Source organism: Pan troglodytes, chromosome 16, assembly GCF_028858775.2.
Source record: "Pan troglodytes isolate AG18354 chromosome 16, NHGRI_mPanTro3-v2.0_pri, whole genome shotgun sequence".
Taxonomy (NCBI): domain Eukaryota; kingdom Metazoa; phylum Chordata; class Mammalia; order Primates; family Hominidae; genus Pan; species Pan troglodytes.
The window spans coordinates 65,084,621-65,111,539 of record NC_072414.2 but is presented as its reverse complement, the minus strand read 5'-3'; the positions used below and the strand labels follow the sequence as shown (position 1 = coordinate 65,111,539).

The 26,919-nt window shown below is 38.5% G+C and overlaps 1 protein-coding gene across 20 annotated transcripts in view; it reads right to left on the bottom strand.

Moving 5' to 3' along the window:
* The window catches only part of NEO1 (neogenin 1), a 252,978-nt gene that overhangs the window by 160,117 nt on the left and 65,942 nt on the right, over positions 1-26,919 (bottom strand). For all 20 annotated transcript variants that reach the window (XM_016927160.3, XM_063795256.1, XM_063795258.1 and 17 more), the window contains 3 exons: positions 21,699-21,974; positions 17,939-18,092; positions 8,501-8,637 (listed from right to left, as the gene is read on the bottom strand). In XM_016927160.3, the coding sequence (XP_016782649.1) occupies positions 8,501-8,637; positions 17,939-18,092; positions 21,699-21,974 (567 nt within the window). The remainder of the gene's footprint in view (positions 1-8,500; positions 8,638-17,938; positions 18,093-21,698; positions 21,975-26,919) is intronic.

The following is a 26,919-nucleotide window of genomic DNA, read 5'->3' as shown; positions in this document are numbered from 1 at the left end:
TGTTTCTAGCACAGGTAAAAAGGTAGGCAGTGACACTACCAAGATACAGAAAATCAAAGAAGAAAAATATTTTGAGAGAAGAATGTTAAGTTCAATTTTGGACATGCGATTTCTGAGGTACCTGTGGGACATCCAATTGCAAATGTCTGAAGCTTGACAAGGGGTCTGGTCTGGGAATCTGGGCATTACTGTATGTAAATTATACCTGAAACCAGAAGCAGGTAGAGTGCGAAGAGTAGCAGGCTGACAACAGAACTCGGTGGAACACTAATAGTTTAATCAACAAGTGGAAGAAAAGATGCCCATGAAGGCAAAACAAAAGGAACGGGCAAAGAAATAAAAAGAGAAACAGCATGACACACTGGTATCAAGTCAAAGTAGTGGAGCATCTCATGGAGTTGGGATTAAAGACGTCAATGCACTTAGCTTTGAATCATGACAGTAATAAAGGTGTAAGAGTTTTTAAAGCAGAGATAGCAGCCATGTGGAGGAAAGTTCACCTTTAATGGCTTCAGTTATTTTTTTTTAATATTATGTTGGCTTATGGAAGGTATCAAAAGGTCAAAAATGGGAATGAATAAAACTGATGAATTGTTTGTAAACATGTATGCATGTGAAGGTGGCAATTATGACCTCAATCATAAAAGTAGAGGTAATGGTTCATCTTCCTCCAGAATAACTTTCAGAAGATTTTTCTTTTAATCCCATTTCTTTTACATTAGAAGTCTATGAAAAACAAAGTGCAAAGGAAAACATGAATAGTAAAGTAACCACAAACATCAAATCAAATCATTCTGGTGCCACATTTAACAATTTCCATTTAAAGTTTCATTCACTCATTCCATTCGTTAATAACCTACTATGATTTTTAAAAATGAGTAAGACCAGTTCCTGTTGATAAGAACTCCAGTCTAGTAGGAGTTGAAGAGGACATATAAACAAATCAGTAAGAAATACTACTGGTAAAAAGAGAACTATTTTAAGAAACCAATTATGAGGGGATGGTTAAGAAAAGCTTCACAGAGGGGTCAAGTAAACTAATCTTGAAGGTCTATCAGGAAATTGTAGTTGGAAGTAAGGGGACACAGGGGAACACTGCTATCAAACAGCACAGTATGTTCAGAAAACTAATTTGGTAAAGAGGACTCCATCTCCATTCCAGATTTAGGGGGAAAGTGCTAAGAATTTACTCCTAGTGCAGGACGGGGAGTGCGGGGGTGCCCATGTGTGCAGATGATGGACAGCAGGGATGAGGCAGAGCCTGGGAACCACTGACAGGTCCCTCTCAGTCCACACTGACTGCCCACCGGCATCCGCCGATGCCCTGGGAGCGAAGGTGGAGATCATCTCCCCAGGAGTTGGATACCTTCCGGAAGCCGGGATGCTTTAAGATGGAAAGAAATTTGACTCTTCAAAGGACAGAAATGAGCCCTTTAAGTTTGTGCTAGGCAAGCAGAAGGTGACCCGGGAGTGGGAGGTAGGGGTTGCCCAGATGAATGTGGGTCACAGAGCCAAACTGAATGTATCTCTAGACTATGCTTTCAGTGCCACTGGGCACCAGGGCATCATGCCACTCTTGTCTTCAACATGGAGCTTCTAAGACTGGGATGGCAAGAATGGCCTCCTCCCTTGGCTTCCTGTTCTTACATCTGCCACGGAAGGATCTGGTGCCTCCAGACACATGCACATAAATCCATATGGAGCTTTTCCATATGTAGATCCACTACAACCTGTATAACATCTACCCTGACTGAATGCGTTCTGTCACTCAGCTTTGCTTCTGGCACCTCCATTTCCTCTTCCTCTTTCTTCTCATTTTACTTAAACTATATGCCATAAGCCTTAAGTTACTCAGTTTATTTCATTTTCACTTTGGGGTGATGATTCAGCTTCAGTCTTTTCGATCTAGTTTCCAAGTAAGTCTATGGTCAAATATTAACAGAACAAGTGACTGGTTAACTTTAGAACAGGATTTAGTGTTGTGGGGGGAGGTTATAAGAATCTTTATTTTAAATTTTTTTTGGATGAAATTTTAATCTATTATATACTAAACATTCTTGCTGTTGCGCTGCAAAGCCATAGCAGATCTGAGGCACTCTTGAGGGCTGAATTATTCTCAAAGTTGAAAGACGTCCTTCGGTTAAATTAAAAGCCCTACCAAAAACTGAGGTGGGGATGGGGAGCCTTTGCCTCCATCAGTTCCACTCTACCCTCCCCTGAAATCCTCTGCCTTTTGAAAGCAGATCATTTTCACTGCGATGTTGGATGCTACAGGTTATCTGTCCCTGGGCCAGCGGGGACCTCTGAAGCCTTCTTGGTGGCCTGGCTTATTTCCTCCGCCCCATCCTGTGGCTTTTCTAATGGACTTTCAGAAATTTTGTAATCTCATAACTTTCCAAGCTCCACCACTTCCTTAATTTTAAGAACTTTAATTGAAAGTATAAATTAAAGGTGTTGTTTGTAGACTTAACCACCCAATGAAAGCCCAGCTATCATGACAAATCCTTCAATGTTAAGCAAATGATGCTGGTCATCGCAGCTTCAGCATCTCCTGTTTTCTGCCACTTGACTCTCTCTGCTGATCTCAACGTTTCCTGGCTTTTCCTCCTTCAGTCCCTTGTCACTCCTTTGATGTCCTGTGTAGTGAACTGGTGACAGAAATTGTTGCCCCTCTCCCCACAACATCACATATGAGTTTCCAATTTTATTATTACAATAAAAGTGCTTTATGCTGGCTCTTCTAAAAAAAAAAAGAGTTTAATCCTTAAAACAACCCATTCAACTGATAAAAGAAACAAAGACATAGGTAAATTAATTAACTTGGCCAAGTTCACAAAGCTAAGTGACAGAGCTGAGACTGGAATCCAGGCGCACTGGGGCAAGATTGCTCTCAATCACTCCTCTGTGGTGCCTCTCCAGTTAACGCTGAAAAAGCCAACTATGAAGGATCTGGATGTACTCTGTATGTATGACATAAGGAATTTGCTTTTTATCCCGAAGCCAAGAGAACTAAGAGTTCTAATGAATGACAGCAGAATATTGTAACTGATCATGAAGTAAAGGGAAGTGAAATCACAAAGACTGAGAGAAAAGGGGAGATCAATGTCTTAATGTGGCCAGGGATAAGAGTAGAGCAGAAGAGTCAAAGAAGTAGAGTGACATAGGCTGTGGCTTAAGGAAAGACAGTGAGGTTTAAAACTTAAGTGGTAGATTAGTTATAGGTATTTACAATGTCAAAGGGGTAGCCAATTTAGAATTTATCCATTTGTTCCACAAAAATACAAATGGAAAAATTTCTTTTTGGTGGCACGGGAGAGATGTGTATCACAGACTGTTGTAACTGTTTGAAGAGAAAAAGGAAAAGTTTCTGTTTTAAAAAACCCTCATGACCCATTTTAAGTGTTATCAACAATCTGAGATGACAGGAAATACACGATGGGCTAATTCACGTCACTGCATGTGTAGAAACTCCAGGAGTTAATGATAAGACAATAAATCTGAAACATTTAACAGATGAAAAATGAACTTACAACCTTTTCTACATTAACACTCACTATGGCATTTCCTATAGCTATAACTTCTTAAAAAAATAACAGAAGTCAGACAGGTATGACTGTATTTATATATATCTCTCCAACTATTTCTCAAAATCTGCTTTCCCTATCTGAAAAATAAATGCTTTCAATTATGGGACAGGGCTCAAAACAAAATTTTCCAAATATCTTTTTGCACGTTATGAGTTATAATCTGTAAACAGTAAAAAAAGAGATGATCTCACGTGGCACACATGAACAATACAGCTTGAATTGTAACTACCACCCAGATTAAGAAACTGAACATAAACACACCAGAAGCCGGGCTGTGCAACATTCGGTAACGATTCTGCCCTTCTCCAAAAGTAATCAGTATTCTGACTTCTAAAACCATAGATTAGTTTTGTCTGTTTTTGAACTTTACACAAATGGAATTATATATAACAATGTAATTACATATATATAGTAGGTATTCTTTTGTGTCTGGCTTCTTCAAGGGTGTTTGTGATATTTACCCACATTGTCGAATGTAGCAGTGATCTGTCAATATTCATTGCTGATAATTTGCCATTGTATGACTGGAAGACTACTCTACATTTGTATTTTGATGGACATTTGAATTATTCCCAGTAAGAAACATTATTGTGCATGGTTTTGGGGGCATATAATTATACATTTCTGGTAAGTATACTCCTAGGAATACAACTACTATATCATAGGGTATTTCTGTGTACAGTTTTTTTAAGTTTTTATTTTTTAGAGATGGTTTTGCTTTGTCACCCAGACTGGAATGCAGCGGCACAATCGTAGTTCACTGTAACCTCAAATTCCTTAGCTCAAGCAATCCTCCTGCTTCAGTCTCCTGAGTAGCTGGAAATACAGGTGTGTGCCACTATGCCTAGCTAATTTTTTCATTTTTTGTAGATATAGGGTCTCACTATGCTGCCCAGGCTGGTCTTCAAATCCTGGCCTCAAGTGATCCTCCTGCCTCAGCCTCTCAAAGTGCTGGGATTACAGGCATGAGCCACTGCGCCTAGCCAGTGTACAGTTTTTAATAGATTCTGCCAAGCAGAATTTTAAAGTGATTGTGTCAGTGTATACTCCTGTCAACAGTACATTAGAGTCCCCAGTGGTTTTCATCCTAACCAATGCCTGGTATTTGTTGAGCTTTTCAACTTTAGCCATTATAGTGGAATACAGTGATATCCCACTATGGTTTTTATTTGCATTTCTCTGAAGACTAATGATGACAACCACTTTTTCAAATATTAATAGCTAGCTAGACATCTTCTTCCAGGTCGATGTTCAAGTCTTTTGCCCATTTTCTATTGGTTTCTCTGTCTTTGTTTATCTTACTGATCTGTAGGAGTTCTTTGTAAAACCTACATCAGGGATTGGCAAACTTTTTCTGTAAAGAGCCAGACAGTAAATATTTTAGGCTTTGTGAGCCATATGGTCTCTGTCACAACTACTCAACTCCTGTGTAGTGGCATGAAAGCAGCCATAGGCAATACATAAATGAATGAGTGTGGCAGTATGCCAGTAAGACTGCATGAACAATAAATTTTGAAATCTCATAAAGTTTTCATGTATCACAAAATATTATTCTTCTGATATTTTTCAACTATTTAAAAATATATAAACTATTTTTAGCTTACAAGCTGTACAAAAACAAGCAGTCAGGAAGATTTAGCCCACAAGCTGTACTCTGCCAACCCCGGGTCTAGATAAAGATCTCTGTCAAGTAATGTATGTCTTCCCAGGGATTTATCAATATTGTTATGCATTACAAAGAACCAACTTTTGGCTTTGCTGACATTCTCCGTTTTGAATGTTTGTTTTTTTATTTCATTAATTTTTGCTCTTGTTATCATTTTCTTCTTCTGTTTTCATTGGTTTGCAAATATTTTCTCCCATTCCATAGGTTGTCTCTTCACTGTTGATTGTTTCCATTACTGGCAGGAGCGTCTCAGTTCAATGCAATCCAATTTATCTATTTTTGCTTTCGTTGCCTGTGTTTTCTGGGGTCATATCCAAAAAAACGTTGGTCTTTGCCAAGACCAACATCAATAAGCTTTTCCCCTCTTTTCTTTTAGTAGTTTTACAGTTCAGGTCTTATGTTTAAGTGTTTAATCCATTTTGGGTTGATTTTTGTGTATGGTGTATATGTGATTTACATATATGAGATAAGGATCTGATTTCATTCTCCCACATGTGGCTATCCAGTTTTTCCAGGACCATCTACTGAAGAGACTATGCTTTCCCCATTGTACATTCTTAGCATCAAGAGAGCCAGGAAAAATCTGCACTGCTTTTTCTTTTTTTCCTTTAAAAAAAATTCTCTCCAAGTATGACAACCAATGCACAGCTTTTTATAAGCCTCGGAAGTCACATATGACTTCTGCCATACTCTATTGATCCAAATAGCTCCAAGCCCGCCTAGATTCAAGAGCAACGGACATAAACCCCACCACTCTATAGAAGGATAGTCAAAGAATCTGGGAGCTGTTTTAAAACTCCCCCTTTGTTTTAAAAGGCTCTTGCAGTATTTCCCAGGTATATCTTTTATTGAGTATTTATTCCAAAGTGTTTTCAACGTATCTTTGTGCAGCAAACCTTCAGAGATCTTGTGTGATAATTTTTATTATGTCTCACATTTTGGATGCATATAAATTGTGTGTATTCAACATCTTTTAACACCTTAAAAAGATTATGCTATTGTCCTCCTGATACCAGATTTCTCAAATCAACACTTAGGTACAATCCAATCTTTTTCTTTTGTAGGTGATCTGCTCTTTGTCACTGGAAGCTTTTAGAATTTTTTTGTCTTTGATATTATAAGTTACTGTATATATAATTATACATTATTGTATGTTACTGTAAATGGGCCTCAAGGTGGGTTTTTCCTTCTTTCACCTATTTAACAGTCTACTAGTCCTTTTAGTCTAAGGTGTTCTACAAGTCTAATTCTGAAAAAATTTATCTTAATTATTTCTTCAAATATTTCCCTCTTCCTTTCTCTCCTCTAAGACACCTATTTATCTAGATAGTCCTTCTACCTATACCTATCGTATCTCTTAGATTTTACTCCATGTGTTATCTTTCTTTATCATATAATGCTGCATTCTCAGAGAATTCCTCAATGTAATCTTCCAATTCATGAGTTTGCTCATCAATGTTATACCTTTCTCTGGCTAGGCACAGTGGCTCATGCCTATAATCCCAGCACTTTGGGAGGCCGAGGCGGGTGGATCACTTGAGCCCAGGAGTTCGAGACCAGCCTGGGCAACATGGTGAAACCCCATCTCTACCAAAAATACAAAAATTAACTGGGCCTGGTGGCACATGCCTGTAGTCTCAGCTACTTGTGGGGCTGAGGCAGGATGATCGCTTGAACCCAGGAGGTTGAGGCTGCAGGGAGCAGAGATTGTGCCACTGCACTCCAGCCTAGGTGACAGAGGGAGAGGCTGCAGTGAGCAGAGACTGCACCACTGCACTCCAGGCTGGGCAACAGAGGGAGACCCTGTCTCAAAAAAAACCAAAATAAAACAAAATTTAAAAATGGGATACCTTTCTCTATCATGCAGATTGCTTTATTCTTTATTTTTAGTATATTTTTCATTCTTAATATTTCTATTTGGTTCTGTGTTTATATTTTCTTGTTTTTGCATCATATTGCAAATATTTTTCTTATCTCCTTAAATATATTTATGGTTATTTTTAATTCTTGGTCAGTCTTTTCCAGTAATTATCTATGAGATAGCATACATTATTCACTTGGTTGCCAATCTGAGAGTAATTGTATTATTCAGGTGTTCAGCTTGGCTATAAACTAACTTGCATCAGGGGTACCAACCACTCTGGTAATATATATGTTTGTGAAAGCACTAAAGGCCAGGTCTTAATTGTATCTAAATGGTGAACTTAAGAAAAGAGGAGGCTGAGGCCCCGAGCAAAGAACCCCAGGGACCTCAGAACCACTATGATTTACTCCAATTTGTGGGGCATTCCTCAGGCAACAGACCCGGTCAGAGTTTCATTCTTAGGAGTGAAACAGCACTCCTAACTCTTAGGGAGAAACAGCACTGGGAGCAGTCTTCCTAGGTTGAAAGCTACCAATCTGGGAGTTTTGAGGGGGTGGGAAGAAGAGGTAGAAAAGTGACCTTTGGTCACTTTAGTCACCTCTAGCCAGCACTTGAGGGTACATTTCCATATGGAGGAATGGCACGGGAAATGGGGATAAAAACAAGACTATGTAGTCATGCCATCTTTATTTTCTGACGTCTGAATCAAAGAACCTATAAGGGGAAAAGGGAAGAGTAGGAGAAAAAGGAAGAACAACTACCCTTGCAGTGATTATCAGAAGTATGAAGAGAGGAAAATAAACACCAAATCATCAAACCAAGTTATATTGAGCGGCACAGTGTACTCCTTCCTGGGTGATCTGTTCACCCAACAGAAAAGGACACCAACACAGAGGAGAGAAATAATTCGGGGTCACAGAACAGAGACGTCTTCATCAGAAAACATCCTGAGAGAAGAAAAGTGAATCTTCCAGATGCCCCAGATCATACCCTTCCTGTCACCACCACCACCACCACCAACACCACCACTACAAATAATAACAACAATAACTAACATTGAGCTTTCACAATATTCTAGTCACTATTCCAGGGGTTTTATAAGTATTAGCTCTTTTAACCATCAAACCATCCCAATAAGGTAAATATTCTTATTATTTCCATTTTACAGCTGAGGAAAATGAGGTTGAGAGAAATTAAATAAGTTTCCTATAGTCATATATCTAGGAAATATAAGATTTAGAATTTAAACCCAAGCAGTCTGGTCTAAGAGTTATGCTTTTAATTGTTTTGCTGTATTGCCTCGCCCATGTTAATATTTCTTAAAAATTAGCAGACCCAGAAAGTACACAGGATTTTTAAATTATACAGTAAATATTTACATACCTTGCACTGTAAGCTCTGCTTGAGCTTCAATTGTCTCATTTCCATTATCAGCTATACAAAAATAAGTCCCAGCATCATCCTCAGTAACATCACTGATCTCCAGGCTACCACCTGCCAGCAATACCAATCTTTCAGAGCTGTGTTAAAAAAAAAAAAAAAAAAAAAAGATACATTTCAGTACTAGGAAAATAATACCTGAAAAACTCTCCACATAAAATAGAGAAAACACTTAAAGAGTATTATTATTTATATAGCTATAGATGAACCAAGACTAATATAAAATTACCAGAATTTAATTTAGTCCAATTTGCTTTGCTCATATTTTACATGCATAAATATCACAAATGCAAATCAAATGTTACAATGAATTATCCCTGACACTTTTAGTTATTTCCAAAGGGGTATCACTCTTGGAACCAATTTCACTTCCTTCAGCCCATCCCTGTCTCCCTATTCTGGCCAGTTTTTTTCCAAATTATGTAATTTTGAAGTCTGGAATCAATCTGAGAGTTAGTTACACCACCACAGCTATGCCACACTGAGATTAATAACAGAAAGAAAACATAAAGAGGGCAAAATGTTAGATCCAAAACAGTAAGTCATGGGGTCACAGTGCCTACTGAAAGTTTCCCTATGGTAGCTTATCTAGGAGAGCGAGGAAAAGAGGAAGGGAAGAGAGAATGGTTGCCAGAGAGCAGCTCCCTGGGTGTGGTAGCTGGGCACAAATCAGTCACCATCATGCCATTATCAACCAGGATGTTGATGAATACTGGCCAACTCTACAGAGTTATTTACACTGATTTAAAGAGAAAAGAAAATAATCCTATAACATTGAAAAACAATCAATATTCTGATCAAATTTGTATAAAGTGAACAAGTTTAGTTAATTTGGAGAGTTACTAACAAAATCAGACATATAAAGGTACCTGACATAGGGCAAGAGATGCAGTTAATTCTAGGGACAAGTACCTAATTAAAGCTGCCACTTTAAAAGTCACTTTCAGAGATGACATAAATTCAAAATACAGTACCAAACACAATAATAAATGTACACATACATTTTTATTTTGAAGTTCCACATCTAAACTGGTTTTCACAGGCTAGACTTTTCTTCCAAATCTTAATACTGTTACATTTCTAGTCTGTGTCCATGGATCAATTAAAAAACGTTCTGATTATAATTTGGCTTTTCATATAGAATTCCTTATAGGCTGGCCTCAAACTCCTGACCCCAGGTGATCCACCCGCCCCGGCCTCCTAAAGTGCTGGGATTACAGGAGAAACCCCATCTCTACTAAAAATACAAAAATTAGCCAGGCGTGGTGGTGCATGCCTGTAATCCCAGCTACACGGAGGCTGAGGCAGGAAAATCGCTTGAACCCGGGAAGCGGAGGTTGCAGTAAGCCAAGATCACGCCATTGCACTCCAGCTTGGGCGACAGAGCGAGACTCCGTCTCAAAAAAAAAAAAAAAAAAAAAAAAATCAGAGGAAATGACTATACAGTCTTGGCCACATTTATAATTCTCATTCTAAATAAGTAAAGTGCTAGTCTGGCTTAAATTTCATTACATTGTAAAGTCTAGGTAATCAGTCTTCCTGAATCTGATAAACTTGATTAAGTTTCTGGACATAGAAAGCTGAAAGCCAGAATCAGATTTGGTGACTTCTCCAAGAAATACGACCCTGCAAGGTCATGACTAACCTTTATCAAGCAACCTTCCTATCAGAAATGTCTTAATAACACCCTTAAATCCCAGGTTTACCTGATGAAACAGAGAAGTAAGATATTATAGAATGGAATAGAGCAGGAATGACTGGGATAAAATAAATGGAGAGATAAGACGGGTCTTTGGTGCCTCACAAAATAAGAAAAATTTACAAAAATTAAAATCCTACATTTTATACCTGGATAAAATTTACTACTAAGTTTCAGAAACAAAAAACTTAATGTTCATCAAATGAGAAATCAGCAATGTATACATATGATACCCAGCTGAGATGAACATAATTTGAAACACTAGTTGTCATTTTTGAAAGCGAGATACAGTAATTTATATCTAATAATTACACTAAAAAATATTGTTGATACTTGATGTGCCTGATATTTGGCATATGTGAGTACCAGTAGCATAGCAGTCAGTCTTTCTTAACGGGATTGATTTTACTCCTTTAAAAAAAGGCTGGGAGGAATAATGTCCATTTGCTTGGCAGAATTAATTCATTCAATTAGTTCATGGCTCACAGTAAAAAGACCATCGAGCCTTTAGAACTCCAAAATTCAAAGATGCAGGCAAAGAAAAAAACCAATGTGAAAAAATATATACAGCCAATGGACTCAAGTAAATTCAGTGTTGCTGGGCATAAGGTATCCCTGAGTAGCCTAGGGTCAGTCTGGAAAAGCCTGGAGTGCTAAGGAGAACTTTTCTTTTTTGACCAAGCGGAAAGGCTTTCAAAAAAATTATTTCAATAGGCTTTTAGGGAACAGGTTGCGTTTGGTTACATGAAAAAGTTATTTAGTGGTGATTTCTCAGATTTTGGTGCACCCATCACCCAAACAGTGTACACTGCACCCAACATGTAGCCTTTTATCCCTCACCCGCCTCCCACCCTTTCCTCCAAGTCCCCAAAGTCCACTGTACCATTCTTATGCCTTTGCATCTTCATAGCTTAGCTCCCACTTATGAGTGAGAACACAGGATGTTTGGTTTTCCATTCCTGAGTTATTTCACTTAGAATAATGGTCTCCCATTCAATCCAGGTTGCTGTGAATGGTGTTATTTCATTCCTTTTTATTGTTGAGAAGTATGTGTATATATATATATACATATATATATATATACATACCACAATTTCTTTATTCACTCATCAACTGATGGGCATTTGGGCTGGTTCCATATTTTTGCAATTGCAAATTGTGCTGCTATAAACATGCATGTGCAAGTTATCTTTTTTGTATAATGACTTCTATTCCTCATTATAGATACAGGAACGGGATTGCTGGATCGAATGATAGATCTACTTTTAGTTCTTTATGGAATCTCCACACTGTTTTCCATAGTGGTTGTACTAGCTTACATTCCCACCAGCAGTGTAAAAGTGTTCCCTTTTCACCACATCCACATCAACATCTATTACTTTTGATTTTTTTATTATGGCCATTCTTGCAGGAGGAAGGTGGTTTTGCACTGCGGTTTTGATTTGCATTTCCCTCATAATTAATGATGTTGAGCATTTTTTCATGTTTGTTGGCCATTTGTATATCTTCTTTTGAGAATTGTCTATTCATGTCCTTAGCCCACTTTTTGATGGGATTGCTTGTTTTTCTCACTGATTTGTTTGAGTTCCTTCTAGCTTCTGGATATTAGTCCTTTGTCGGATGTATAGATTGTGAAGCTTTTCTCCCACTCTCTGGGTTGTCTGTTTACTCTACTGATTATTTCTTTTGCTGTGCGGAAGCTTTTTTAATTAAGTCCCATCTATTTATCTTTGTTTTTCTTGTGTTTGCTTTTGCATTCAGGGTCATGAAGTCTTTGCCTAAGCCAATGTCTAGAAGAGTTTTTTGAATGTTATCTTCTAGAATTTTTATGGTTTCAGGTCTTAGGGAAAGGCTTTTGAGCAGAGTAATGACACACTCAGACTTCGTGAAGAAACAAAAAAAGGGTGGGAAAACACTAAAGCAGAAGTTTGATTATATAATTACAATGGTCCAGAATTAAAGAGCAAAAGATTATGGCCGTAACAATAGGGACAAAAAGAAAGCAAAAAAGTATTGACTACTCTTAAAAAGTTGGATAAAGAAGGTAAGGAGAGAGATTTACTCATTCATTTAACAAATATTAATTGGTTTGTCTATATGTGTCAGGTAGCAGCTGGGGATATAGCACTGAGCAAAAACACAATCAGTGCTGTCATGCATCTCAAGTGGGAAACACAAACATAGAAGATAACTCTACAAAATGGTATAGCAAAAGAACCTGCCAGGAAATTAGGGATGAGGAGAGATTTTCCTGACAAAGTAACCCTTAAGCTGAGATCTGAAGAATGAGTAGAAGCTAACTAAATAATGAGGTGCGAAAAATATTTCAGAAAGATAGACTAGCACATGCAAATTAATTGTGGCAGAAAGGATCACAGTGGTTTGGGGATCTAAAAGAAATCAGTGTGGCAAAGTGTAAGAAAATAGAGGAGGATGAGGATGGAGCCAGACTGCATAAGGCTTTGAAAACCATTTTAAGAATTTGGGTCCTTAACCTAAGAACAACGGAAATCCATTAAACATTTTTAAAAGTGGGTAGGGGGTTGAGAGTGCTGTGGTAAAATAAGAGCTTTGAAAAGACTGCTCTGGCAGGAGTGTGAAGGTGTATTTGGAATGAGGCCAGAGTACAAGTAGGAAGAACAATTAGGAGGCCACTGCACCGACTGTAACTTAGAATAAGGCACATGGTGCCTTCATGGATGGATTCCAAAGACATGTAGGAGGTAAAATCTTGCAGATACATCAGATAAAGAAACGGAGAAGAAAACAGATGTTAAGGACAACTTCTTTAGGGTGGTAAGAATGAAGAGAAAAGCAAAAAAGAAAACTGTTTAATTTAGTTTTGTATTTGTTGTTATTTGAAAGAGAGGTAAATTTTTTCAAACCTGCATTGAGGAGACCTCTTTCTTCGTTGAGATTTCTATTTTTTCATTTGCTTCAAATGTGTTTATAATTGCTCACTGAAGTGATGCTATGATGACTGCTTTACAATCTTTGTCAGGTAATTCTAAAATCTCTGTCACTGTCTTTTCTCCTTTCAGTTGAGATTTTCCTGGTTCTTGGCATGATGCATTACATTCAACTGAAACCTGGATATTTTAGGTACTATGTTATGACACTCTGGATCTTATTTAATCCTTCTGTTTTAGCTCTCTTCTTCTAACACCACTCTAGCAGAGAAAGTGGGTGTGTGGGGGGGGTGCTGTCTCATTACTGTCAGATGGGGGTAGTTCAGGTTTCCCACTCAGCCTCCATTAACATGTAAGTGGGGAGGGGTTTCCTCATTGCTTCTTAGCAGGGTTGGGAGTTCCAGCTCCCCACTAGGCCTCCACTGATGCCTCCCTGGGTAGAAGGGGTAGGATTGTCTCATTATTGTTCCCCCACATGGTCACATGGTGTTGACACCATGAAGCGAGCCTTGCTACTACATGATGGTAAAGCTTTGACTCTCCGCTGGGCCTCCTTTGATACCACCCCAGTGTGAAGGGAAGGGTTGCCTCTTATGGCTGGATGGGGTGAAAGTCGAGGCTCTCCATTTGTTCTCTACTTACATGGGAGGGGCCTCATTACTGCCTGGCTAGGATAAAAGTCTTGGCTCCCTACTCCAACTTTGACACCACTTAGCAAGGAGGCTGAGATGCTTCACTACAACCTGGGAAGGGTGGAAGTCTAGGCTCCTGGCATGGTCTTTGACTGGCATGGTAGGGTGGGGCCACAGTTTCTTCTGCGGTGTTTGACTGGAGTAGGAGAAAGTACAGTCTAACAGCTTTTGTCTTGCTGAGATGCTCTTTTCCTGCCCCTTTGGCTAGAGAGCACCTTCTGTTGAGGCTTTTTTTGTTTGTGCCTAGTAGGATTTCCAGGTTGCTAGCTTCTTTAGCTCCAAGTCTGGGATATATGAGGCAAAACACAGCCCAGGTTCCTGACACGGTCTTATGGGGGGCGCGGGGAACTGAGCCCACAGAACTAACCACCAACTTGGCTGGGCACAGTAACGCACATCTGTAATCCCAGCATTTTGGGAGGCCAAGATTGGTGGATCACTTGAGGCCAGGAGTTCGAGACCAGCCTGGCCAACATGGCGAAACCCCGTCTCTATGAAAAATACAAAAATCAGCTGGCAGTGGTGACACATGCCTATAATCCCAGCTACTCATTTGATGCTGGGAGGCGGAGGCTGCAGTGAGCCGAGATCACGCCACCACACTCCAGCCTGGGTAACAGAGTGAGACTCTGTCTCAAGAAAGAAAAAAAAGAACTAACAATTATGCTGTTCCTTGGGTCTCAAGCTCCCTAGCCACTCAATCTCAATCTTTCTCTCTCTACCTTTCAGAGTCTTCTTATGTTTGTTTCACATGTAACATCCAGGGTTTTCAGGTGTATTTAGCAAAAGGAATAGGGAAAAATATATCTACTCAATTTTCCCAGAAGTGGAAGTCTTCCATTTATTTTTTAAATAATCTTATTTTTCTACTACTGTCAATTGTAATAATATCAAGCATTTTAACCTGTTCCTTTGCAGTGGGGTTCAGATCTATCATTCCATTAAAAGATAACATCATTTGACTACTAAATTACATTTTTCTGTCAATCACCTTGAACACTAGCATTTATATTTTCCAGATTTTCTCCCTTTAAAATAAAACTACTTAGTGAATGGGATCCATTTCCACCCCCCTCTTTCATTAGCTATGATTATTGTAAATCTGAACAAATTTGATCAAAGGTTAAATATATAGATCAATTTTTGGACATTTATAAAAGCCATGGAAATGTTAAGTTCACTTTCAAAGAAGTCTTAAGATGAGTAATAAAGAAGGATGTTTAGTTATTTAGATCTTTTTTTTTTTTTACTAGATCCAGCCTAACACTATCTGAATTTCTAGCCACTTTTTTCTTTCAACTTCTAAGCCTCTTTCTAATTTTGGGTCTAAATAATTTATTAGCTAAGGCCTATCTACATATCTCATAAGGCTCTAGCAGAAACAAAGATATTTTGGGTAATTACATACATCCAACCAAAAGCACTCCTGTGCTCCATTCACTTATATTTTCCAACATTACTGTGGGTTATTCAAGCTAAATATATTGGCCACCACTTCCCCTCCCCAGTTATGGGCCAAGCACTGTGCTAGAGTCTGGAAAGACCAATGTGAACACCACCATCACTGTCCTGCTCTTATTTTCTTCTGAAGCTTCTTGAGACAGTGACATACCAAGGCAGTGCTTCTCAGACTTTTCAGCCACCTAATCTGAGTATTCAGGAGCCTAGAGAACTACAGGCAGAAATAAGTAAACTCAATCTTAAAGTCTACTGCTTTAGCCTTAAAATTCAGAGCAGTGTTATTAACCATGATATATTCACATTTGATTTAGTTAAAAATCATCTGCTCCCAAGGATATCTTTGAATAAAATTGGATGTTTCAGGAAGATATGAAACTTTTCTATCATGATGTGCATACCCTGGCCCACTCAGACCCCAGTCTGAGAATCATTCTACTAAAAGAACAATTATCTAACACGTTGTATAAAATAGCAATCCTACCTCTATTTCTCTTGACACTCCTGATATAATTTGTCTTCATTTTCTTCATAGCACTTACCATAAACTGACATTTTTAAATTTTTACTTATTATCTGACTCTTTCCCACTAGACTATGAGCTCTGTAAGATCAAGAACTCCATTTGGTTCACTACTCTATTCCCAGCACCTAGAACATGCATGACATAGCCAGCATTTGGTAAATATTTGTTGAGTAATTATTGAACAAATGAGAATCATAGAAAGCCTCACATTTATTTCTGACATAAAAAATCATTATATATGTTTTATATCTTCAGAATGTCCCTTCATGACAAAATATGTTTTAAAATAATATATTTCAGCCTTCCTACTCCTGATAAAGATTTTGTTCTAACTTGTAGCCAATTAAAATTTCTACTGTAAGAACTTCACATTTTTATCACTATTTTAAGGTTCCCTATGTTTCAGTTGGCAAAAAAAAAAAAAAAAATGAAGTCTTATAAATTCTTTGCTTATGTAATATTTAGCTGGAAAGAGGAGTGGAAAGACAGGGAGGAAGCAAAATGTGGAGACAGGAAGTTGGTGAGTGGATGGATGATGAGAAAGAAATCAGGTGATATTGGGGAGGATGCCATGTTTTGCTAATGGAGCACGTGGGGAACAATCTGATTGTATTCCATCTTCCCCAGTGATCACTGAAGGCTGATCACCCAGATAACTAGATAGATACCTGTTTCTACGTCTTGGATACTGAACTATAAAAATTAAAATTGTCTGTTCACTTTTGATTTTGCAACTGGGAAACTCTAAATCTGCCCTGTCCAAGTCAATAGCCACTAGTCACATGTGGCTACCTGAAATGTGGCCTGTATGACTGCAGAACTGAATTTCTGAAATTTTAAAATAAATGTACAAGCTAAAGCTGTGTTAAAATGTTTCCCACTAAACATAAACTTTATTCTTTTGGTAGAACTACATTTCACATTAACTGGTACATCACATAAAATATTACTATTATATTTATTATTGTACATGTACTTCTTACTTTTTAAAAACGTGGCTGTAAGACATTTTTAAATTACATGTGTGGCTTGCATTATATTTCAATTGAACAGCACTGCTGTAGAACAATGGTCCTCAACTGGGGGCAATTTTGCTTCCCAAGGACCATCTCACAGTATCCAGGGACATTTTTGGTTGTCACAATGAGGAAGTGCTACTGCCACCTATGAGTAGAAGGCAGGGATGCCAGTAAACATCCTACAGTGCACAAGACAGCATTATTTTGGAAGCAAAAACATACCTACCTACCACCACCCCACATCTCTTATGAGAACACACCTGAGAAAAGCACCCACTGCATAAGGAAGTAATGAGAGGAGATAGGAAGGACAGTAAAGTGGTTGGTATTTTGTGAAAGATGAAGAATTTGTGATTTCTGATAGGATTCAAAAGGCAAAAACAACAGGATGAGGAATACAGTTTCTTTTTTTTTTTTTGAGACAGCGTCTAGGTCTCTCGCCCAGGCTAGAGTGCAGCGACGCGATCTCAGGTCACTGCAACCTTCGCCTCCTGGGTTAAAGCGATTCTTCTGCCTCAGCCTCCCGAGTAGCTGGGACTACAGGCACATGCCACAATGCCCAGCTAATTTTTTGTATTTTTAGTAGAGACGGGGTTTCACCGTGTTAGCCAGGATGGTCTCGATCTCCTGACCTCGTGATCTGCCCATCTCAGCGTCCCGAAGTGCTGGGATTACAGGTGTGAGCCACTGTGGCCAGCCCAGTTTCTCATACTGATTGTGCAATGGAAAAACTACTATCAAAAAAATGCATATGAGAATGAGTGAGAAGACTCAGGCTACTCAGGACCAAAGCTCTTGCAACAATTTAGGGAAGAAAATCCTGAAGACTTAAGCTGAGTACACTGCGGCTTCAACAGGAACAAAGGGAATAATTATCTCTTAATATTTTGAAAGTATCTTTTTCTTTAAATATCCTCATCATATATATCACATAAACATATTTGAAGGATGACATATGAGCATTATGATGTGTTTAAATAAAGTTGATAATCTTTTTAAATTAGTCAATAGTCCCAAATGGGATATGACAAAGTCTCAAGCTAAGGCTGAAGAAGGCTTTTAGGCAGACAACACTTACCTTTCTGTGTCAAGTGCCTCCTCATTTTTCATCCATTTAATGGTTGGAGTAGGAAGTCCTGAAGCAACACATGGCAGCACTACATCCTGACCAATGACTCTGACTAAGGGAGAAGGCTGTTTCAAAAACACCAAGTCTGATGTCACCTCAGGATCTAAAAAAAAAAAAAAAATTAACAAAGACAATAATTAAAGGACAAAACAGGCTGGACATGGTGGCTCACACCTGTAATCCTGACACTTTGGGAGGCCGAGGAGGGAGGACTGCTTGAGCCCAGGAGTTTGAGACCAGCGTAGGCAATATATCAAGACCCCATCATTACCACATACACACACGACAAAGCACTTTACTGCTTTAATCTTGAGGAATGACTGGTTCTTATTCAGTCTGTGTGGCTTTATATGACAAAATATTTTAAGCAAAAGTGATACAAAAATTTCCATTCAAATTAGCAAACACTTCTCAAATAAATTCTATGTGCAAAGCATTGTGCTAGGCTCTTTAGGGGTCTTAAGGATGTATAACTTATTGCTCCTGCCTTCAGGGTACGTACTTGTCAATCAATCGAGAGATATTTGACATGAATCCCATTCACATTGAAAGATAAGATAAAAGCCATGTGAGTGGTACAAACAGTGGAGACTGAGCAAGCTCAGGACCCATGGCATTCTCCTTACTCACAGGGATAAGAGGTTTCCTTTCCTTCCCTGTATCTGTGTGTTATTTCTGAAAAGTTTTCTGAGTTTCATCTCTTTAACTTGCTCAGTCTGTCAATCCCTTGATTTTGTAACTGAGCAACAATCTAGCTACCACTGTATTTGTGTATTTCTTATTCAGACATTAGAATTAGTGTGTGTTCACTTTATAGAGTTGTCCTCTTGTGAATACATGAAAAGGCCACACTCTTGTGGGCAGAAGACAGAGTTCTCTCCTGAATAAGGTAATATTAACTTAATATTGAGTTTTGACAAAAAAGGTCTCAGGCAGAAGAGATGTGACTCTTGTGCCCATATGCTTTGGAAAAGATGTTCTACAGCCATGATAACAACCTCCAGGACTAGCTTTAAACTTGTCTAACCAATTAATGACAGTCCTGTAGGCATGGTAACAAGGAAACATTGCCTAATCGATTAGTGACAACTCACAAGGGTGAATGTGGCTTTGAAAGCCAATCAGTGATAAGCCCAGGCTTTAAAAGTCAGCCAACTAATGGTGGAGTCACTGACTTTTAAGGCTGACATTAACTTGCTCCCACCTCCGTAATCAACCACAAAACATATTTCTATGACTGACATTAATCCACCTCTGTCTCTTAACCAGTACAACCCAAAACAATGTCTTCTGAAAAACTCTGTAGGAGATAAGGACTTAGCTTTGCTCAAGAAAACTATGTTTGACAAGCACAACTCTCCCTTACTTAAGTAAGCAAAACATTCCACATTATGTTTTCATTTCAGATGTTGAGTAGTGATCTCAACTTTTGACACTACAAATCTTGTTTTCTTGGATTCAGATTTTGAGGATTTGCTTAAATGCTACCCTAGGTGTTGAGAAGTATTACCTCTGTCATGTAAAAGCAAGTGAGCAAGCAGACTGAATAATATTGGTATATGGCAATAGTTCTTTTTTTTAATTCACCTTGAATTACTTAGGTATATTTAATTGAATTTTGATAGAATCAATTAAACAAATTCACAGCAAATATTACTTGCTTCTATGTGCCAGAAAGTGTTTTTGGCAGCAGACAAAAATTCCCTGCTCTGGTTGAGCTTACATACTAATGAGAGAGAGAGACAAGTAAGATAGAACATGTCAGATGGTAATATGTTCTGAAGTAAAATGAAGGTAGAAGGAGAAAACACTGGGGGCGGAAATCAAAGATTGTTGTGTTCAAGGAAGGCTTCACTGATAAAGCGATATTTGAGCAGAGAGGTAAGACAGTGACCCAGGCAGGTATCTGAGGAAAGAGGATTCCAGACAGAGAAAATGGCCAAGAGCATATCTGGATTGTTCTAGAAACATAAAGTGATCACAATCTTCGAGTGAGGGAGAAAAGAGTAGGAGATGGGATAGGGGAGAGAAAGGAAGGAAGTAGTATTAAGATTATAAATCTTTACAGCCCAGAACTTTAACTCTGAATGACATGGAAAACCATTAGGGAGTTTTGAGCAAAGGTGTGACAAGATCTAATAATATACATCTCACGCTGGCCACTGTGGCCCATACCTATAAGCCCAGCACTTTGGGAGGCCAAGGTAGGAGAATCGCTTGAGCCCAGGAGTTGAAGGCCAACTTGGGCAATATGGCAAAATCCCATCTCTAAAAAAAATACAAAAAAATTAGCCAGATGTGGTGGTGTGTACCGTTTGTCCCAGCTACTCATAGGCTGAGGTAGGAGGAACACTTGAGCCCAGGAGATCAAGGCTGCAGCGAACCAAGATCGCACCACTGCACTCTAGCCCGGGTTACAGAGCAAGACTGTGTCTCAAGACACATACACATATGCGTATGCGTGCACAGGCGCGCACACACACACACGCACAAATGCACACTTTAAAAGATACTGTCCTTGCTGAGAATATACTGAGACAGGAATGACGAGGGATAACGACAAAAAAAGAACCTACATTTATGAGTTGAAGGGCTATTAGGAACACCCTCAAGAGTTGTAGCTCACAGTCCTGCTTTGCGAACCAGTCCATAGATTAAAAATGAGCCTATTTAATAGACATATAACTCTTCCCAAATAATGTAGGGATAGTTCAATTATATTCAGAAACTCAAATTTGAGATGAGAAATATGGAGGGGGCACCTAGCAGTGAGAACAGAAGGTAAACAGTCATGAAACACCAAAAGGCTAGAGGGGCTATGATGAGCTACAAGTGGGAGGAAGTTATGAGTAAGCAGAAGTTATACAGTGAGAAAAGATATACAAAATTGATTATGAGGAACACCAGAAGGGGCAGGAACTGAGAAGACACACAAAAAGAAGAAAGACTGAAATAGGAGCTGAATTTACACTAAAATGGGGAGTATAAAGATCCAAGGACTCTTGCCTGCCATTGTCTCTAGAGCCACCATGTTAACACTTACCACCCAACCCATCCCTTGTATGAACTAGCCTGGATGGGTCTCTGATTTGCACAAGTGAAAAGACCTAACAATAAAAATATCCTATTGTTGGGGAGAAGGCTTGACAAAAGACACAGCGCTAATATTTTTTTGACCAAGAAGAATACCATTAGACAGTGAACATACTTTATTGCTTGATAAATTTTTAATAATGCATTCCCTAAAGAGTGGCTCTTCTGGCGCATTTTCTTCTTTTCACTCCTGTAAGAAACTGAGACTCCCTATGCTGACAGTAAAATGTCATACCGCATATTAACATTCCTCTTTTTTTTTTTTTTTGAGATGGAGTCTTGCTCTATCGCTCAGGCTGTGGCACAATCTCAGCTCACTGCACCCTCCACCTCCCGGGTTCAAGTAATTCTCCTTCCTCAGCCTCCAGAGTAGCTGGAGTTATAAGCGCCCGCCACCATGCCTGGCTAATTTTTGTATTTTTAGTAGAGATGGGGTTTCGCCATGTTGGCCAGGCTGGAACTCAGGTGATCCACCCGCTTCAACCTCCCAAAGTGCTGGGATTACAGGTATGAGCCACTGCGCCCGGCCAACATTCATTATTTTTAAAAATTCTAACAGAACAATGTTTACCCATTCATAAACATAAAACCATCAGTCCTGATAATGAGTTAATACCTGGAAGAACCTTCAATTCAGCTTCATCACTATACTTTGGTGGCCCACCACTTTCCACTACGCAGCGATAAAGCCCGCCATCTCCTTCAGTTGCATTGCTGATAACCAGCATTCCACTTGGAAGTTTGATAACTCTATCATCCAGAAGAAGGGGTTGTCTGTTCTGTTCCCACCTCACAAACGGGACCAAATCTGCATTAACTTCACAATTCAGAATTGCATTGTTCCCAGCATAAACTGAGGAAGGTTCTGGTTGGCTGGTAAATCTTGGAAGACCTGGACAATAAAGGAAGAGAAGAAATAAAATTTATTTAAATATTACTTTAAAATTTTGTCTTGGGAGCCAGGAGCAAGTCAGCTCACATGGCTACAACATATGGCAGAACCAGGGTTGAGAAGAAAGTCCATGGAAATTAGCTAAATACAGGGATACTGGGCAAATAAGTAAATGCATTAAGGATAACTGGAATCAGATTCCTCACAGTTAGAGAAGCAAGGTATAAACATTGAAAAGGAGATGGGTAGAATAAGTCCTATGGTACTGGTCTAGAATGGAGGTATCAGTGTAAACATCATGGTTTTATATAATCATAGATATAAAAATATGTATGATATCTATATAAATATAAAAGTATGTGTGAAACATGTACACATTTTGTCTAGTCTTTACATATTCATTGCTGTACATATATATATAATGTGTATATATATATATACACACATATATACACACACACACACACACACACACCCCTATATATTTCCTAGCCCTGTCCACAGAGAAGGTCCAGCATCCATATTACTTCAGTAGCAATGGTACATATGGTGTCTCTACCTTTTCTAAATAATTTCTTGGAGAAATGGCCAATTCTAAGAGTGCAGAAGGAGAGAAAGCACAAGATGAACCTGGTACATCTTACGACGTAAAGTAAGAAAACTGTCCAAAGAACAATGTGGACATATCAAAAGGGCACAGAAGTCAGACTGAAGGGAGCTTCCTCTGATTAAATCTGGGATAATGGTATTAACATGCATTATAACCCACTGAATAAGACAAGAATCTGTCGGTTCATGCAAATATAAACAAATAAGTGGAAGAAAAGGAAAAGCTTTACCTTATAGAAATGATGGAACTAGAAAAATCACCATTTGATAGTAATAACTGATTCACGTATGAATCCTCAATGGATACCAAAACTAGTAAACAAAAATGTCATGAGGAACAGTATATTTACAGAGTATCAAAGTATCTCTTCCCAAAATACTCATTATTAACTAACAAAAGTACCAAGCTTTACAATGGAGAAACACTGCACAGACCATCTTAAGTAGTAAAAGTTAACATCACCAGCAACAGAACAAAATATCACATGCTTCTTGGCATGATGCACTGAGAACACAGCATTACTTCTGTGGTATTTCTCCCAAAAATGAGGAATCTGAATCTATTCAGGGAGAAATCAAATAAACCCAAAATGAGGCAAGGAAAAACCAAGTTATATATAAAGAGTTTAAAAAGACACAGCCACTGAGTGAAATATGTAATCTTGGGCCAGAAAGAAGAGTATGTGTGGGAGGAGGACAGGGGGGTACTCTGCTTTTGGTTTTTACTATAAAGAACATTATTGAGATAATCAGTGAAATCTAAATTAAACAGTAGTATTGTATTAAGGTTAATTTCCTAATTTTGATGGACATCTGTGGTTATCTAGGAGAATGTCCTTGTTTCAAAGAAATATACACGTAGGTATTTAGGTGGCAGTTACAGGAAAACCTGTCTGCAATTTACTCTTACTGGCTCAGAAAAAATATGTCTTTGGATGTATGCATATTTGGGGAGTTAAGGCAGATACGGTAAGATGTTAACAATCAGGTAATCTAGGTGAAGGTATATGAGATTTCTTGGTTCTATTCTTGCACCTACTCCCTACGTTTAAAATGATCTCAAAATAAAATGTGAACCAAAAATGTTGTCATAAATATAGATGCCACAGGATGTAGCAGCTAAGAGCATCAGTTTAAGTCACATATCTGAATCTGAATCCCAAAACCACCACTTCATGGGTGTGTTGAAGTTGGCAAGTTATTTAACAACTCCCTAAGACTCAGTTTCTTCACAAGTAAAATGAGAATAACAGGCCTCACAGGATTGTTAAAAAAAAAAAGTATTTAAAATAAATAATTTATATATAGTATATTGCATAAACACTTAACTAGCTATTATAATATCTAAAAAGTGACTGCTATGCTCAGAATAAAACAATATGTTTCTTTAAGGAAGAGCAAACAAATCATGAGAAATGATTACAGGTTTTCTAGTTTTATGATGGTGAATTAGTCCAAACATAAATCACACAGGTTTTACAGCCCTGCAATAAACTTTTTTTCTTATTATTTTTTTTATTTCAAGGGGATTTTTGAAGGAAAAAAATAAAGATAAAATTATCTAAAAAATCTGCTTTTTTACCTTGAGCTCCCAAGATTTGACCAAAAATCTACTTTTAAGAAACCAGAATATCAGAAGATAAGAATTAACAAAGATAAACACAGAATTTGATCAAGTTGGGGAAAGGAGGAAATCTTAATCAATAAAACCAAAATATGGTTCTATTTTAATTTAATTAATTAATTAATTTTTTTTTTTTAATGAGACAGAGTCTCACTCTGTCACCCATGCTGGAGTGCAGTGGCACAATCTTGGCTCACTGCAACCTCTGCCTCCAGGGTTCAAACAATTCTCCTGCCTCAGCCTCCCAAGTAGCTGGGATTACAGGCAGGCACCACCATACTGGCTAATTTTTGTATTTTTAGTAGAGATGGGGTTTCACCATGTTGGTCGGGCTGGTCTCAAACTCCTGACCTCAGGTGATCCGCCCGTCTTGGCCTCCTATAGTGCTGGGATTATAGGCGTAAGCCACTGCGCCCAGCTCAGTTGTATTTTTAAAGAGTCAAAAAATTCTTCCTCCTGAGGTCTCATGAAAATTAATAATTTTTAAAATGTAAGCTCACAAAAACATATGGAGAATTGGCAGACAAGAGATTTCAAAAAATTTCTGAGTAGGGAAAGCAGATGGAGGACTAGTAACTGACATAACAAGGCAGGGAACGCTGCAGTTTCCTGCGCTCCCAAGAAGGAAGCCAGTTGTCCTGCTGCCTCTGGAGAACTGCAGGAGAAAAAGGAGAGTGGGAGTAAGACCCGGAGTTGACAAGAAGATATTAACAATGTCTGTATTTAGAACACCCTATTACCCCACCTCTGGGCACAAAATACTCACAGCCAGCATACTGCCCAGGCAGAAAAACAGAAATTTTGGTTGTGGAGAAATGAGACAGCTCAGAGAAAAAGACCTCTCATACTTAATTCTATGAGCTACCTATTTAATGTTCTTTCAAAAACTTCCCTTCTTGCTTGACTTGGCTACAATCAGTTTCTACTGCTTGCAACCAAAAAACTCTAAGAGTCTTTTAGAACGGCAATTTGGCAGAATTTTTTTAAGTTTTATTGAGATGTAATTTATATACCATAAAGTTCACTATCTAAAGTACATAATTTAATATTTTTTAGTATATGAACAAAGTTGTGTAATCATCACCATAATCTAATTTCAGAACCTTTTCATCATTCCGGGAAGAAATCTTGTACTCACTTGCAGTCACTCCGCATAACCCATAACTACCCGAGGACACCTACGAGTGGAATTGCTGGGTCATATGGTAACACTATGGTTAACATTTTGAGGAACTGACAAACTAGTACCTTTTAATTGCACACACACACACACACACACACACACACACACAGTGTATCCTATGATCCAGCAATCCCAATTCCAGTAATCTGTTCTACAGAAATAAAGATTTGCAGAAGGCAGTTCACTATAGTATTGCCTATAACATCCAACAATTTTAATCCATTTAATTGTTCATCAATAAAGAAATCTTTAAATAAATCACAGTATGTATATCTAGACAATGTATACCATGCAACTATTTAAAAGAACTTTTATTTAATCCCTTAGCTTGGGCACTATTTACTCCTGATACCTAGGGCCAAGAGTGGGTTAAATAACTTTCCTACAGAACCCTGTATGCAGTCATCACAGAATGTATCACCTTCTACGGTGCTGCTTGCTTAGATACTGGGTCAAAAAAATGCTTCCTGAAGGTATCAAAGAGGAAGAATGGACAAACTTAGCAGAGGAGAAGAAAGTGAGGAAAAGGTGGAGGATAAAATTAACAGGCAGTGGGGATGCCATGAGCAAAGGCTGGAAGGCAGAGAATAAATGAAAGGAAACAAAACAGTACTGCCAGTGCTTAAAACTGTGGTGAGGGTGATGGTGGATGTAGGGGACGGGGGTGGGGACAGAGGCAGGGTGAAATGTTAAGAAATAAGGTTGGAGAAGTGGAGGACAGCTCATAAAAGGAATCAACAGGCCTGTTATTTAAGAGTTAGATGTTACCTTGATGGTGTTACTGGAGGATCACTGAAGGGTGAGAAAGAGTACTCTAGACAGGGTGGAGACTGGACTGGAGGAGGGGAAGAATAAGGTAGCAGGCAGATGCTTATAAGGCTGTGGTGAGGGAAGACTGGGAGTAGCCTCGGGAAGGAGAAAGTGGATTAAGTACAGAGAAATTAGTAAGCAGAATTCACTGGATTTGATGATAGTATATGGGGGGACAGCCGAGAGGAAGGAGCCCATGAATAAAGCCCAGATAAGAGATATTTAAGAACTTAAATTATAAACAGACACTGACCTAAGTGACGTTGTAGAGGCAGTCATTATACTAATTTATTTATGAAACATGTTGGAGAAAGCCTGGCAAATAGATTATTTTTTAAGGGAGAGAGAAGAAAGAAAAGAAAAGGAAGAAAAATAAAAAGAGGAAAGAAGGAAGCAAGGAAGGGAGGGTAGAAGGGAAGGAGGGAGAGAAGGAAGGAAAGAAAAGGGAAATTGGCAAAAGGACCCATTTTTTTCTTCTTTTATTTTTCCATCCTCAATCTATGACTATGGAATAATTACAGAAACTTTGTCACACCCAAATTCAACTTTGACTATTTGTCCCCAAAGAGGGAAAAAACCAGCCATTATGCTCTGAATGTATAAGCAAACATACTCTGGAGTGAGCATGAGATGGGAAACCATAATCCTGGAGTAGGAATGAGATGGGAGACTACTGTCTCTGAGGTTCTGTCTCACACGTGGGCGTTTCACCAAGGTGA